We start from the raw sequence: 13,070 nt of genomic DNA, 5'->3' as shown, positions 1-13,070 counted from the left end.
TTTTACAACGTGTAGATATGTAGATTAGTTATTTTTATAAATATGACACTTATAATGAAATAGAAAAAATTATATTTTTTAAAGTATGTGCAACTTCGTATGAGTTTATTAAAATGGGAAGGAGACATAATGTATCATAGCAAGCCATTTGTATTTCTCTTTTCTGCACTTCTACTTAGCACTCTCCTTAGATACAAATATTTTTAACACAAATAATTTATGTAACACGAATATTCTAAGTTGTATATTCAAGTCTTAACTACTATATTTGAGTAAAATAAAAGTCTACAATATTGGTCGTTATGGTAAATTTTGGAACTTGTTGTCAGTTGTAATGATATCATACATCTATACAGTTATAGGTAAAATTACATCCACATTCCTTTATCTTATTTAAGTTTAATAGTTTGGTCATTTATTATTTTTTTTTTAATTTGGATCTTTATCTCTTAAAACTAGGGATAGCCGTGGGTATCCATAGATACAAATAGTACTATTTCGTTACTCTATCTATATAATAAAAATGATATTTATTCCATATTCAGTATGAATATCTCTTTAACGGATATTTGACGCGTTAGTAAGTATTAACATATTTGTAGATATCATCTTCTAAATAAAATAAATTATTTATGTGAAAAAAAAATTGTTGCTATTATATAGAACTTTCTTTATCTTTTTTTATTTTTTGTTTAAAAACTATTGTTGTATAAAAAAAAAAACTTGGAATGTAACATTAACATGTAAGACATGACATAAAAATTAAATATCTTATGTAGGACAAAAAAAAGACACTTAAGTTTCATCTTCTTTCTTCTAGATATTCGATTTTTGTTTCCCCCAAATAGATGAAACCTAAAACTTAAGTGCACCAAATTAATGATTGCAATGAATTTATGTTGGGTGGGCGCACTCCCCAAGTGGAACTTACTAGTTTTATTAGTATTAGTATTATTATTAGAATTATTATTATTGAAATAAAAGAAAGAAAAGAAGAAAACAAAGTATTATTGGGCAAGACCCATGTGAAGGAAATAAAAGGGATTTGAAATCTCTGTTTTAGATGTGATGAAGAATGAGAACAACATTCAGAGCAGAAAAATAAGTGTTTAGTTTTGGTGGTGGCAACAGGTGTGTAGCAAACTTGCTCCGTTTGATCTACAATTTTGATAGGTTATTTCTACTACTGAGTTTGTTATTTTAATATACAGTCTGAGTAATTTTACTTTCTCGGAGAGTTACTTTGGCATACCCACTTTAGTGGAAGATTGTTATAAGGTTGTTAGTGTTGATTGATGTTCTATATTGTTATTAGGAAGACTCTGGTGTACCCATTACTTATTATAGTGGAAGTTTTTCTGGACTAGGTCCCGTGGTTTTTATTCTCTCAAATTGAGGGAAGTTTTCCACGTTAAAATTGTGTTTGTCTCATATTTAATTTTTTGTCAATTATTATTGCTCTTAGAATTGTATTTTCTGTTTGGCCATTTATCTGTACATGTGAGGGGGAAAAATATTCCACATTATTGAGATAGTTATCTCTGGTTTTTCCCAACAATTTAAACCAAACCAGCTCTTCGAAGTCAAAAAGCCATAATAACTCTAAAGTTCAATTCAAGTGTGATACATGTTAGAAGCGAACTAGAGTGTCGTTATGATTTGAACGTTGTTATTCAAACTAACAACAAATTTGGACCAAACAGAGTTAGAAAATTCTGGAGCTATAGAAACTTTGAGGTGAGTTTCCATTTCGGATTTCTGGATTTTTAAAAAATTTTAGTTTCCATTCTCAAGAACATGCATTTTAGAGTTGTAAAATAGGTCTACACACATAGTCTTCCACTATAGGAATGTTAACTTCATGACGATAGTATGTTGTATAGTTAACACCATTGTGTTGTTTAAGTTATCTCTAAAGAGTTCATAACAAAAGTCATCCAGTCTACGAAAATGCTCTCTAAATTAATGAAAACCCTCTTTGTATGCCTTCATCATGTTCCATTTTGCTTGATTTTTTTTAACAATTGTCTGTCAATCTAATGTTATGATATACACTAATTGTATTGATCACTTTCTTGTTAAGTTAATTTTAATTCATCAACTTCATGGTAAATTTTCTATTACAACTTTAGGTTATTCAATGTTCTAAATTTCTATATTTAGCCTTATTTGACATCGTAGTACATTTTTGCACAAAATTATAACTCTTGTACTGTCTTTTTTTACAAACTTTAAATTTCTCCAATGTATATTGCATAACATTTAATTGTGTCCTTAAATTATTCCTTTGTTGAAAACTTTGTACCAAAACCCACTTGTAATCTTTCATATTTTTAAGCATGACAAATGAATGTTACATTTCAGTAATGTTATCATGAGAATCATTATTCACATTAGTTTTCAATTCTTTTGTATGATAATTTTCATCGCTCTCTATAACAATGCTCATCCTATTTTTATTTTTTCCTAAATTCATTGATTTCTTTTAGGCCTCACTTTCATCTTTTTTTAGGGCTCGCCAAAACCTCTTTCGACTTCCTCGTCCACACAACAAATCTATTTTTTTCTTGGACCTACCACCTTTATTCTTCTTCTTTTGTTTACTTCTAGCATATATTTCATTACCTGTATCTAAAACAATTTACACACCCCCTTCAAACCAACATCCAAAATAATTTCTACACTCCATTCCACACCAGCACCATTCATTGTCACTTCATCATTAAGTGTTGCTTCATCATCTAAATCTTCAAAATATACATCAAGTGCACTGTCTTTGCTTTTCCACATTAAAATTGTGTTTGTCTCATAATTAATTTTCTGTCAATTATTATTGCTCTTTGAATTGTATTTTCTGTTTGGCCATTTATCTGCACAGTTGATGGAAAAAAATATTCTGCATTATTGAGATAATTATCTCTGGTTTTTCCCAACAATTTAAACCAAGCCAGCTATTCGAAGTCAAAAAGCCACAATAACTCTCAATTCAAGTGTGATACATGTTAGAAGCGAACTAGAGTGTCGTTATGATTTGAACGTTGTTATTCAAACTAACAACAAATTTGGACCATGCAGAGTTAGAAAATTCTGGAGTTATAGAAACTTTGAGGTGAGCTTCCATTTGGGATTTCTTGATTTTTAAAATCTTTTAGTTTCCATTTTCAAGAACATGCATTTTAGAGTTGTAAAATAGGTCTATCCACATAGTCTTCCACTATAGGAATGTTAACTTCATGAACGACAGTATGTTGTATAGTTAACATCATTGTGTTGTTTAAGTTATCCCTAAGGAGTTCATGACAAAAGTCATCCAGTCTACGAAAGTGCTCTCTAAATTAATGAAAACTCTCTTTGTATGCCTTCATCATGTTCCATTTTGTTTCATTTTCTTTAACAATTGTCTGCCAATCTAATGTTGTGATATACATTAATTGTATTGATCACTTTCTTGCCAAGTTAATTTGAATTCATCAACTTCATGGTAAAATCTCTATTACAACTTTATGTTATTCAATGTTCTAAATTTCTAAATTTAGCTTTATTTGACATCATAGTACATTTTTGCACAAAATTATAACTCTTGTACTGTCTTTTTTTACAAACTTTAAATTTCTCCAATGTATATTGCATAACATTTGATTGTGTCCTTAAATTATTCCTTTGTTGAAAACTTTGTACCAAAACCCAATTGTAATCTTTCATATTTTTAAGCATGACAAATGATTGTTACATGTCAGTAATGTTATCATGAGAATCATTATTCACATTAGTTTTCAATTCTTTTGTACGGTAATTTCCATCGCTCTCTATCACAATGCTTATCCTATTTTTGTTGTTTCCTAAATTCATTGAGTTCTTTTAGGCCTCACTTTCATCTTTTTTTAGAGCTCACCAGAACCTCTTTCCACTTCCTCATCCACACTACAAATCCGTTTTTTTCTTGGACCTACCACATTTATTCTTCTTCTTTTGTTTACTTCTAACATATATTTTCTTACCTGTATCTAAAACAGTTTCCACACCCCCTCCACATCAACATCCAAAACAATTTCTACACTCCCTTCCACACCAGCACCATTCATTGTCACTTCATCATTAAGTGTTGTTTCATTATCTAAATCTCCAAAATGTACATCAAGTGCATTGTCTTTGCTTTTCCCCCCCCCCCCCCCCCTTCATGTTTCATTTTGCTTGATTTTTTTAACAATTGTATGTCAATCTAATGTTAGGATATACATTAATTGTATTGATCACTTTCTTTTCAAGTTAAATTGAATTCATCAACTGCACGGTAAATTCTCTATTACAACTTTGTTTTATTCAATGTTCTAAATTTCTATATTTATTCTGATTTGGCATCTTAGTACATCTTTGTACAAAATTATAACTCTTGTACGGTCTTTTTTTACAAACTTTAAATTTCTCCAATTGTGTATTGCATAACATTTGGTTGTGTCCTTAAATTATTCTTTTGTTGAAAACTTTGTACCCAAAACCCACTTGTAATCTTCCATATTTTTAAGCATGACAAATGATTGTTACATGTCAATAATGTTATCATGAGAGTCATTATTCACATTAATTTTCAATTCTTTTGTACGGTAATTTTCGTCACTCTCTACCACAATGCTCATCCTATTTTTATTGTTTCCTAAATTTAGTCAGTTCTTTCAGGCCTCATTTTCATCTTTTTTTAGGGATCACTAGAACCTCTTTCCACTTCCTCGTCTACACTACAAATCAATTTTTTTTCTTGGGCCTACCACCTTTATTCTTCTTTTTTTGTTTACTTCTAGCATATATTTCCTTACCTGTATCTAAAAAAATTTCCACAACCCCTCCACACCAACATCTAACACAATTTCTACACGCCCTTCCGCACCAACACCATTCATTGTCACCTCATCATTAAGTGTTGCTTCATCATCGAAATCTTCAAAATGTACATCAAGTCCCCCCCCCCTTCATGTTTAGTTTCATTTTAGGCTAGATATTTCTTTTCAAGTTGGGCCTCAATTTAAGAGATTGGGCGACATTTTTTAAGGTGGACTCACATTGTAAGTTTATAACACAATTTGCTCTTCTTCAAATTCAATTTCTTCAACAAACTCCAGTTGGGATATTGGGTGGATAAGATACAAATCTACTTTTCCCTTAGTCTTAATCCATTTAACCATTTCTATAGCACTAAAATCATTTTTTAATAATTTCAAGTTTCCATACCACATTCTAGAAATATTCAAGTATCCCATTTCTTTAATTGGTAACAAAATAAAAAATCTCAAAATACCCACACTTATCAGCATCATACTTCAAATTTGAAACAATCCCTCTACATATGTACTATTGTTGTCCACAAATTGTCCTACATGGTGTAAATCCACATAAAAACATCCATGTGACAAAACACAAAAACAAACAAGAGTTCAATATACAACATCAATTTGAAATGGGAAAAAAGAATCAAAACAATCTAAAACCTCAAACCCAAAAATGGAATGTGAGGAAGTCACATAAACAACTCATTTAAAAAAAATGACTACAATGTAAGACACTACCCCACCACAACCAGAAAAGCATGAAATTAATTTCACATAAAGGAAAAAATTTATCTTTACGGACAAAAAAATTTCCTAACATGAAAATAATCCTTGATTTTGAACAACATTTTTACGACGTATTTTCTATATGCTTTGATGATGACAATCACTCGTCTATTTTTCCCCTAGGTGATGATTTTTTCCATAATCAATAACCCAATTTCTCCACTCACAAACCCTAAAACACCTTAGTCAACATTTTTCTGAATTTGGAGGTTTGGGGGAAATGTTAGTCCACGTATCATATGTACCACATGACGTTAAGGCCACATCCAGGCAGTAATCAATCTTGGCCATTAATTTAAGGAAAGACGGTTTAGATCGCAGAGTCAATAAATTAACCGTAAACATTATCAACTATTAGCAATTACAACACATAATCTATTTCCAATTTCTTCCACATTTGCATCATGATTTCTGAGAATTCGAGATTAATTAATCTTGCAGTGCCATAAAATCTCATGAGTATAATGAATAGTTACAAATGATTTTGCTAAACTTGGCAGTACAATATATTTTTTTACCCTTAAATGAGTACAAGAAAAGAAAGTAAAAACAAACAGAGAAAAAATAAAAAAGAAAACTTAAAAGATATTTACCTGGACCTAAATGCATAAAAACTAGGCAAATAATAACACTATTCTAAATAATCACACTGGCCATTATTTGGCAAACTAAAGATTAATTTAAAACAAATCCCTCCTTACTTTTGTAATCTACAAGGATTAAAAATCAGACACAAGGTATGAGCATATTGCTTCTAATTACTGCTACAAGTGCACTTTGCCTTAGTGTCTGTTAGTAACTGCAAGATGAGAAAAATACTAGATTAGACAATGTAGAGTTTAGTAGGAGTGATATATTGTAAAAAACTATTTTCTGTTTTTCAGTTTGTATTTTCATAATTAATTATGATTTTACTTTTTTAATTAGAAGGTTTGTATTATAATAAAACAGAAAATGTTTTGTTGTGTTCATCAAGTACCTCAAGCTGTTTCCTTAGGTCTTTAATGTACTCAACTGCTAAATCCAACATATCAGCTGTGCTAGTTTGCTGCCAAGAAGGGAAGAAGAAGCATTAAGTCATCAAATTGCATATGAAAATAAAAGGCAGTGAGTCTGACAGAATCACATCGTATAAATGTGATTCAACAAATTCAGTACAGTGTCATCGTAATTTTATCAAACTTACTGTCAATTTTAAATTTTAAGATCAATAATATTACCTTATCTGAAATTGGGAAAAGGTCATGTAATTTTTTTATTCTGGCACTAATTCTTATTCTTCTTTCCTGCAATGTCAAGATCAAGATAACAAATGAAGCAGCTCATTAAATTGCAACAAATGTATCCATATGATTTGTGATTAATTTATAACAAAGTTAGAAATAGAAAATACAAATGAGACTCTTACCCTCTCAGCAATGCTTCTAGGGTGAGTAGCAAAACCTCTTTTGGCACGAATTTTACATGGAACAGATCCTTGAGTGTGAAAAAACTTCTCCATAGTAGTCATCTTAGTAGAAGAGCTAGGTAGACTCAAATGATGAGTCAAACCAAGTTTTTGGTATCCAAAGTCTACATCCTGTAACATAAATTTTCCCTTGTAAAAATTAATAAATAAATAAAATTAAACTTAAGTGCGGCCGGATTGTGATTCTTCTTATTACAGAGAATCACAGTCAAATGCGGCTCATGGGTCTCAATTGCGGCTGCGTTGTAGTTTCAGCAACTTAAAAAACCTTTATGTTGTTGCTATAAATGCAGTCGGAGACCTTTATTTAAAACATTGATTACACATAAATTTTAGCAACATAAAAAAATCCAATTTATAAAATGAAAATTCAATCACACAATTCTCCTAGACCGATGATGTTTATTGAACACACAAATTCAACACCATATGTCCGATATTGTATAAAATACATTGAGATTGTGTGTTGGTTGGATTCCAAAACAAGAGAAAAAATTATTTAAAAAGCGGAAACTATGTTTTATACGTCAACATTTGACGTTTGAAAAACATTTTTGATTCTCTTATGTACCTGAGTTTCCAAAGCATTTGAAGATGAAAAAATGATTTCACCACTATTAGTGGCTGATTTTTGGGCATTGAATGTTGAATTATCCCAATAGTCATTGGTGAAGCTAGGCATGTTACATTTAGTGTTACCATTATCATTTCCAATGTTTCTACTTTTGATACAATTTGCTTGAAGAGATTCATGTTCATTTTCAACAATTTGTGGCATCATGATAGAGCAAGAGATTGGTCTAGATGAGAAATTCAAAGCACCATTCAATCCACTAGTTGATGTAATAGATTGTCCATTTGAGACATCACAGCCTCTAACACTTCCTACCTCTCCCAGTGATGCAAAACCTGCAATTAGTATAAGTGTTTTTTAGAAACCTAAAAATATTTTTTTATTAGTAAAAATAATGATAATTTTACAAATGTCTATGTCTCTAAAATAAAAGAATTTGAAGTCCGTCCTTTAAAATCTACATGACTAAATTATTTTTTACTGACATTTCATGAACTTAGGAGTTAGAACATCATGAGTTGGTAAGTAAAAATATAACTTTTTATTATAAGAATATCTTACCTAGAAAAATATGCATATTTTGAAGAAAAAAAATTCCCTTCTGACATAAATTTTAGTACTCCCACATAAATTTTTTATGCTTTTTGAACATTTTTTGAAAATTATTTGTTAAAATAAAAGTCAACTCTATTAGCAAGAATATTGTTAGCAATCAGATCTTATATTCCATTCAAGCCACTCCCAATTGCTTTACTATATTACCAATAATACTTGTAACCAAAAAATTATTACCAATAATACTGCAGAAAATAGGGATCTGACTTGACTTGAATTGAAGGTAATTAACAACTAACGAGCCAAGCTTTGGTCAATTATGATCAAAGATAAATTTCAAGATTTTCATAAATATAAGAACAACTATAATCACTATAATCCACTAGCCTCTGCTTTTAATTTGTCGATACAACTTTTTTTAGTTTTTTTTTTCTTTAAATTTATGTCATTTCCTTTTTACATATAAGACACAACATTAACAACAAAAAATTATAGCCAAAAAATAAATTACTAACAATTAAACCAAAGGAAATTCCATGATAGTATCATATTCTCAATGTAGAATGAAATATAAGCAAAAAAAAGTATTTAAATGATTGATGTATTCGAATTAAAATTTAAACTAAATATATCAATTTTCAGATAAGTTTTTGTTTATTTTTCATTTTAGAGGAATTCCAATGTATTTAACAATTAAAAATGCATACCATTATCAACTGAATAATTGGAGAAAAATTCAGCAGGGGAACTCTTCTGCCTAATGAGATTGGAGCAATTGTTAGAAAAACCAACTTTAGTTTGTGCATAATTCTCTAAAGCCAAAGAACCATTTTGCAATCCTTGACTCATCTGAGGTTGATAAATTATCTGATTTGAAGATTCATAAGAGTAACCATTGTATTGTAATCTCTGCGAAAAAGGGTCTTTTTCTTCATGCTTCACTTGTTTCTCTTCAAGCTCATACAAAGGTTCAGAATTTGTCATCATGGTTTCCATTTCTGAACTTGTGGTTGGAGCATAATGCTGATTATGATTATAATTTCTGAAAGTTTCTTCATTGAGGAAGCCAATTCTTGTGTCTACTAGGCTTGTAAGCAATGAGCTAGGAGCCGAACTGTACCGCGATAAGCCGGGATTGTTTGGGTGACAATGTTGTTGTGAATTACCAATTTTTGATTCCATTTCTGTATTCTTCCTTGCTACATCTTCATAGTTGTTGAGAGCATGTGTATACACAACACTCATCTTATCTTCACAAAGAAAAAAACGAAAAGTTATATTGATGTGTTTTTTATCTAACCGACTAAGCGCATATTTGCAATCACATTAAATTTGACAAAATTATTGTATTAAATTTAAAAGTGTAGTTTTTTGTCAAAATTACGGTGACATATTGTGATTCTGACAAACTCATCGTTGATCCATACGTTTATAATGTTTATCACAAAGAAAATTGTAACTTCACAAACTTTCAAAGGGAAATGCAAATTCTATTTACAACAAGGTTATTAAAAAAAAGGGTAATTCCAACTTAATGAGAAACTTTATTTCATTTGAGAATCTTTCTTGAACTATGTTCCTACTTTAACTAGATAGGCCTTTAGAAACCAAAAAAGATAAAAGAAGGATAAAAATAATTGAAGCTAGCAATAAAGGGACATACAAACAACTCAAAGCTTTGAAAATTCAAGTTGAAGAAGTTAAGGTTCTTCAGCTCCAACAAGATCTTGATTCAGAGCTCAAAATCTTGAGACAGAAATAAGAGGAAGAAAACAATTGTGGGGAAGAAAGTTTAGTTTGTTTGTCTTGCTGTTGGGATGTATATATGTAGTATGTTGTTCCATAAACGCCCTTATGTTTCATCATTATTAACGATAATGCCTTCACGACGTAAAGTGGTCCAAGATAATTTAGTTTTTTAATCTTCATTCTCTTTCATTATTCAATAGTATAGAATTCGAAGATATTTTGTGATTTTATGTATTAATTTAGATTTTATGATTTATTTACAGATTTTATTAAATTTGTATTTTATCGTTGTATTTGATAATTTAAATTAATTAATATAATTCATTTTAGTAAAAAGCTATATGAAAAATAAATTTGTGTTATTTATTTTATAAATCACCTAGTTAATTATGTGCACCTACATAAATTAATCAACAATTATATCTATACACTTACAATTCTTTTTCATTTATTAAATATTTTATTTTTTCTTTATATTTCATTTTTTATCACATCACTAAATTATTATATCATTTTCTTTATTTTTATATCTTTTAAAGTGTATGAGTACACCAACATTAATTCAATAATTGGTTTAGGATTTAGATGAACAGAAATTACTATTTAAAAGATTTAATATTGTCACATAGTCACAATTTTTCTAGTTGTTTGACAATAATTCAAACCTTTGATTAAAGCTCTTTTATAAAAAAAATTTAATAAATTTATTTTAAATTTGAAATATTCAATATTGATTAGACATTTAGAAAAGTCTTAATTGTAGAATTGCATTTAATTTTAATTGGATGAAAAGAAAGTATAATTGTGTTTAAGTTGAAAGACATTTATATAATTTTATTTGATTTAAACTCTTTCTAATTATAATATCGGAGATTTATTTAACAGTGTCTCACAAAATCCAAAAAAAAACATTGATTTTTAAATTAATAGTACAAAAAACTTACATTATGTATATAATAGACTTTATACAGTGATCATAAAACAACTAATAAAATAAACTAACAACTAATTATAATTAACTAATAATCTTAAACAATTCCAAACATTCCTAATAAAACTAAAATATCTTTAACACCTTATTTTGGATGGGCTAATTAATGAAGTTGATGTCATATATACTCATGAATCTACATGGTGATAAATATGAACAGATACTTCCCGAATAGGGGAAACAAATCCGAAGTGGCAATTTTGTCCAAAAAATAAAATCCGAGGTGGCAACGGATTTTATCCATGAAATATTTATGTATACCTTCTTGTATTTTGAAAGCACGCATGTGTACTATTCAACTTTGTACAAATGTGAACAATGAAAACAAGACCTGTTAATTTCATCCTAGAACATAGAAAGAAAATATAATAGATATTAAATTTATTTATTTTGACCGATAGAATTGTACTTCATTTGAAGCCTTTCCTTTTATTGGTAAAATATTTTATTTTCACACCGTACGGAATACTAAGACTAGCGGCTATTATTTATTTAAGGACATTACCCAAATAAAACAACGCAAGTCTATGTTGTCTGCGAAAGCTTCAAATAACTAAAGTCACGCACGGTCAAGGACTGCTTAAGACCAGATATTTTTCTTTCTTTTTGGTAAAAAAAAAAAAAATTATAATTAAGAGCTGTTGAAGTTATGTTATTATGAAAATAACCGCAATATACTCAGAGCTTAGAGATAAACATAAAAGATAGAATGAGTGACTTTGTATTATATATGCTTCAATTGTACAATTACAATGATATTAAGTCTTATAAGTTATTAATAGGTGAATAATCTCATTAACCTTAGAAATAAAGGTCAATTATCATTAGTAAAGTCATTTACTCTTGAGTTATCATCATATAGAATGTAAAAAGGTTATACAAAGTAGAGATTATAGATATTTACATGGTGATCATTTGAACTTTTGGTACCTTGAACGAATAAAAAAAATTGTGTCTATATAAAAAATTCAAAGCTTTTATAATTATTTAAATATCATCTTTTTGTATATTTTACAGCAAAATCATTAATAATTTGTTCATAATCAAAAAATTTAAAAATTATTTTTATTTAAAATGAAAGCAAAGTTATTATTTTATTTTTATTGTGACATAATAGATCACAAATAAAATTTTAATAATTTAAATTGAATTTTTTTTCTCGACAAACATAATATGTATACATTAGAAAATCAATTAAAAACTTTTAAAAAAATTTAATATTTATAGTTTGATTTTGATTCAACTGTTAACACTTCTCTAATGACCTTAAACATGCAAAACAATCTTCTACTACTAAAAGTGTTTTTTTTACGAAATGTTAGATATAAGAAAGTTTTAGTCAATGCTTTCAATATTAAATAAAACTTCAGAAACATTTTTATATGTATTAAATTGCTCAAATTTTATATTAATTGAGTTAATTATTCGATCTATAATATATAATATCAAATACAAAATATTTTTTTTTGATACAACTCAAAAAATGGAGCCCGGACGGTCGCCATCTGTACCTTGTCCATGGCCACCCTTGGATATCCAAAATATTATTCATAATTAGTATATATAATTGGAGATTTTGACTTTTTAAATATCACTTATTCACTTTCTTTTCTTTTTTAAGTGGATCCAAGAACAAACTGAATAAATCAAAATTATGAAAGCGAAGATGTATAAAATGAAAGACATAAAACACATGCATCTCTTCATTTTTCTTTTAACTGTCTTAAATTATTTTACTTAGTATAAAAAACGCATACATTTCTTCATTTTTCTTTAATTTGTACAAGTAAAGTAATCACCAATTTAATCGATGAATTGGCATGGTGCTATCAATTAGGTTTATGGAATTAACGAAATTTTAAAACGATTATTGAATTTGAAAATTCTCAATTATATTTGTCTTTGTCCTCAATTTTAAAGACTGAAATCATTGATTCAAAAGGACTAGTATGATATTTTTTAGAAAGGTTAAATTGTCCCAAAAACACATGAAAATACACTAATTAAAAGCGAAAAATTAATCTTGAAATTTTATATTCAATTTTTTAAAATTTTAAATTTTAATTTTCTTTTTCACATAATATAGTATCAAAATTAAACTCTAAATCTTTTGTGTGTCACTCTTCC

The 13,070-nt window shown here is 28.5% G+C and overlaps 1 protein-coding gene across 1 annotated transcript; it reads right to left on the bottom strand.

Moving 5' to 3' along the window:
* Nucleotides 1–6,062: 6,062 nt before the first annotated feature.
* LOC101493473 (transcription factor bHLH130-like) lies at nucleotides 6,063–10,006 on the bottom strand. The gene is made up of 7 exons (XM_004510914.4): nucleotides 9,867–10,006; nucleotides 8,911–9,453; nucleotides 7,646–7,983; nucleotides 7,015–7,185; nucleotides 6,827–6,892; nucleotides 6,586–6,654; nucleotides 6,063–6,405 (listed from the first exon to the last, which is right to left on the bottom strand). Exons 2-7 carry the CDS (start codon nucleotides 9,446–9,448, stop codon nucleotides 6,361–6,363), a joined length of 1,227 nt encoding a protein of 408 aa, XP_004510971.1. The 5' UTR covers nucleotides 9,449–9,453; nucleotides 9,867–10,006; the 3' UTR covers nucleotides 6,063–6,360.
* Between the last annotated feature and the right edge of the window lie 3,064 nt (nucleotides 10,007–13,070).

The sequence above is a fragment of the Cicer arietinum genome, chromosome 7 (genome assembly GCF_000331145.2).
Source record: "Cicer arietinum cultivar CDC Frontier isolate Library 1 chromosome 7, Cicar.CDCFrontier_v2.0, whole genome shotgun sequence".
In the NCBI taxonomy this organism is placed as follows: Eukaryota; Viridiplantae; Streptophyta; class Magnoliopsida; order Fabales; family Fabaceae; genus Cicer; species Cicer arietinum.
The sequence above is the reverse complement of the archived record's forward strand: the minus strand, read 5'-3'. Positions and strand labels throughout refer to the sequence as shown.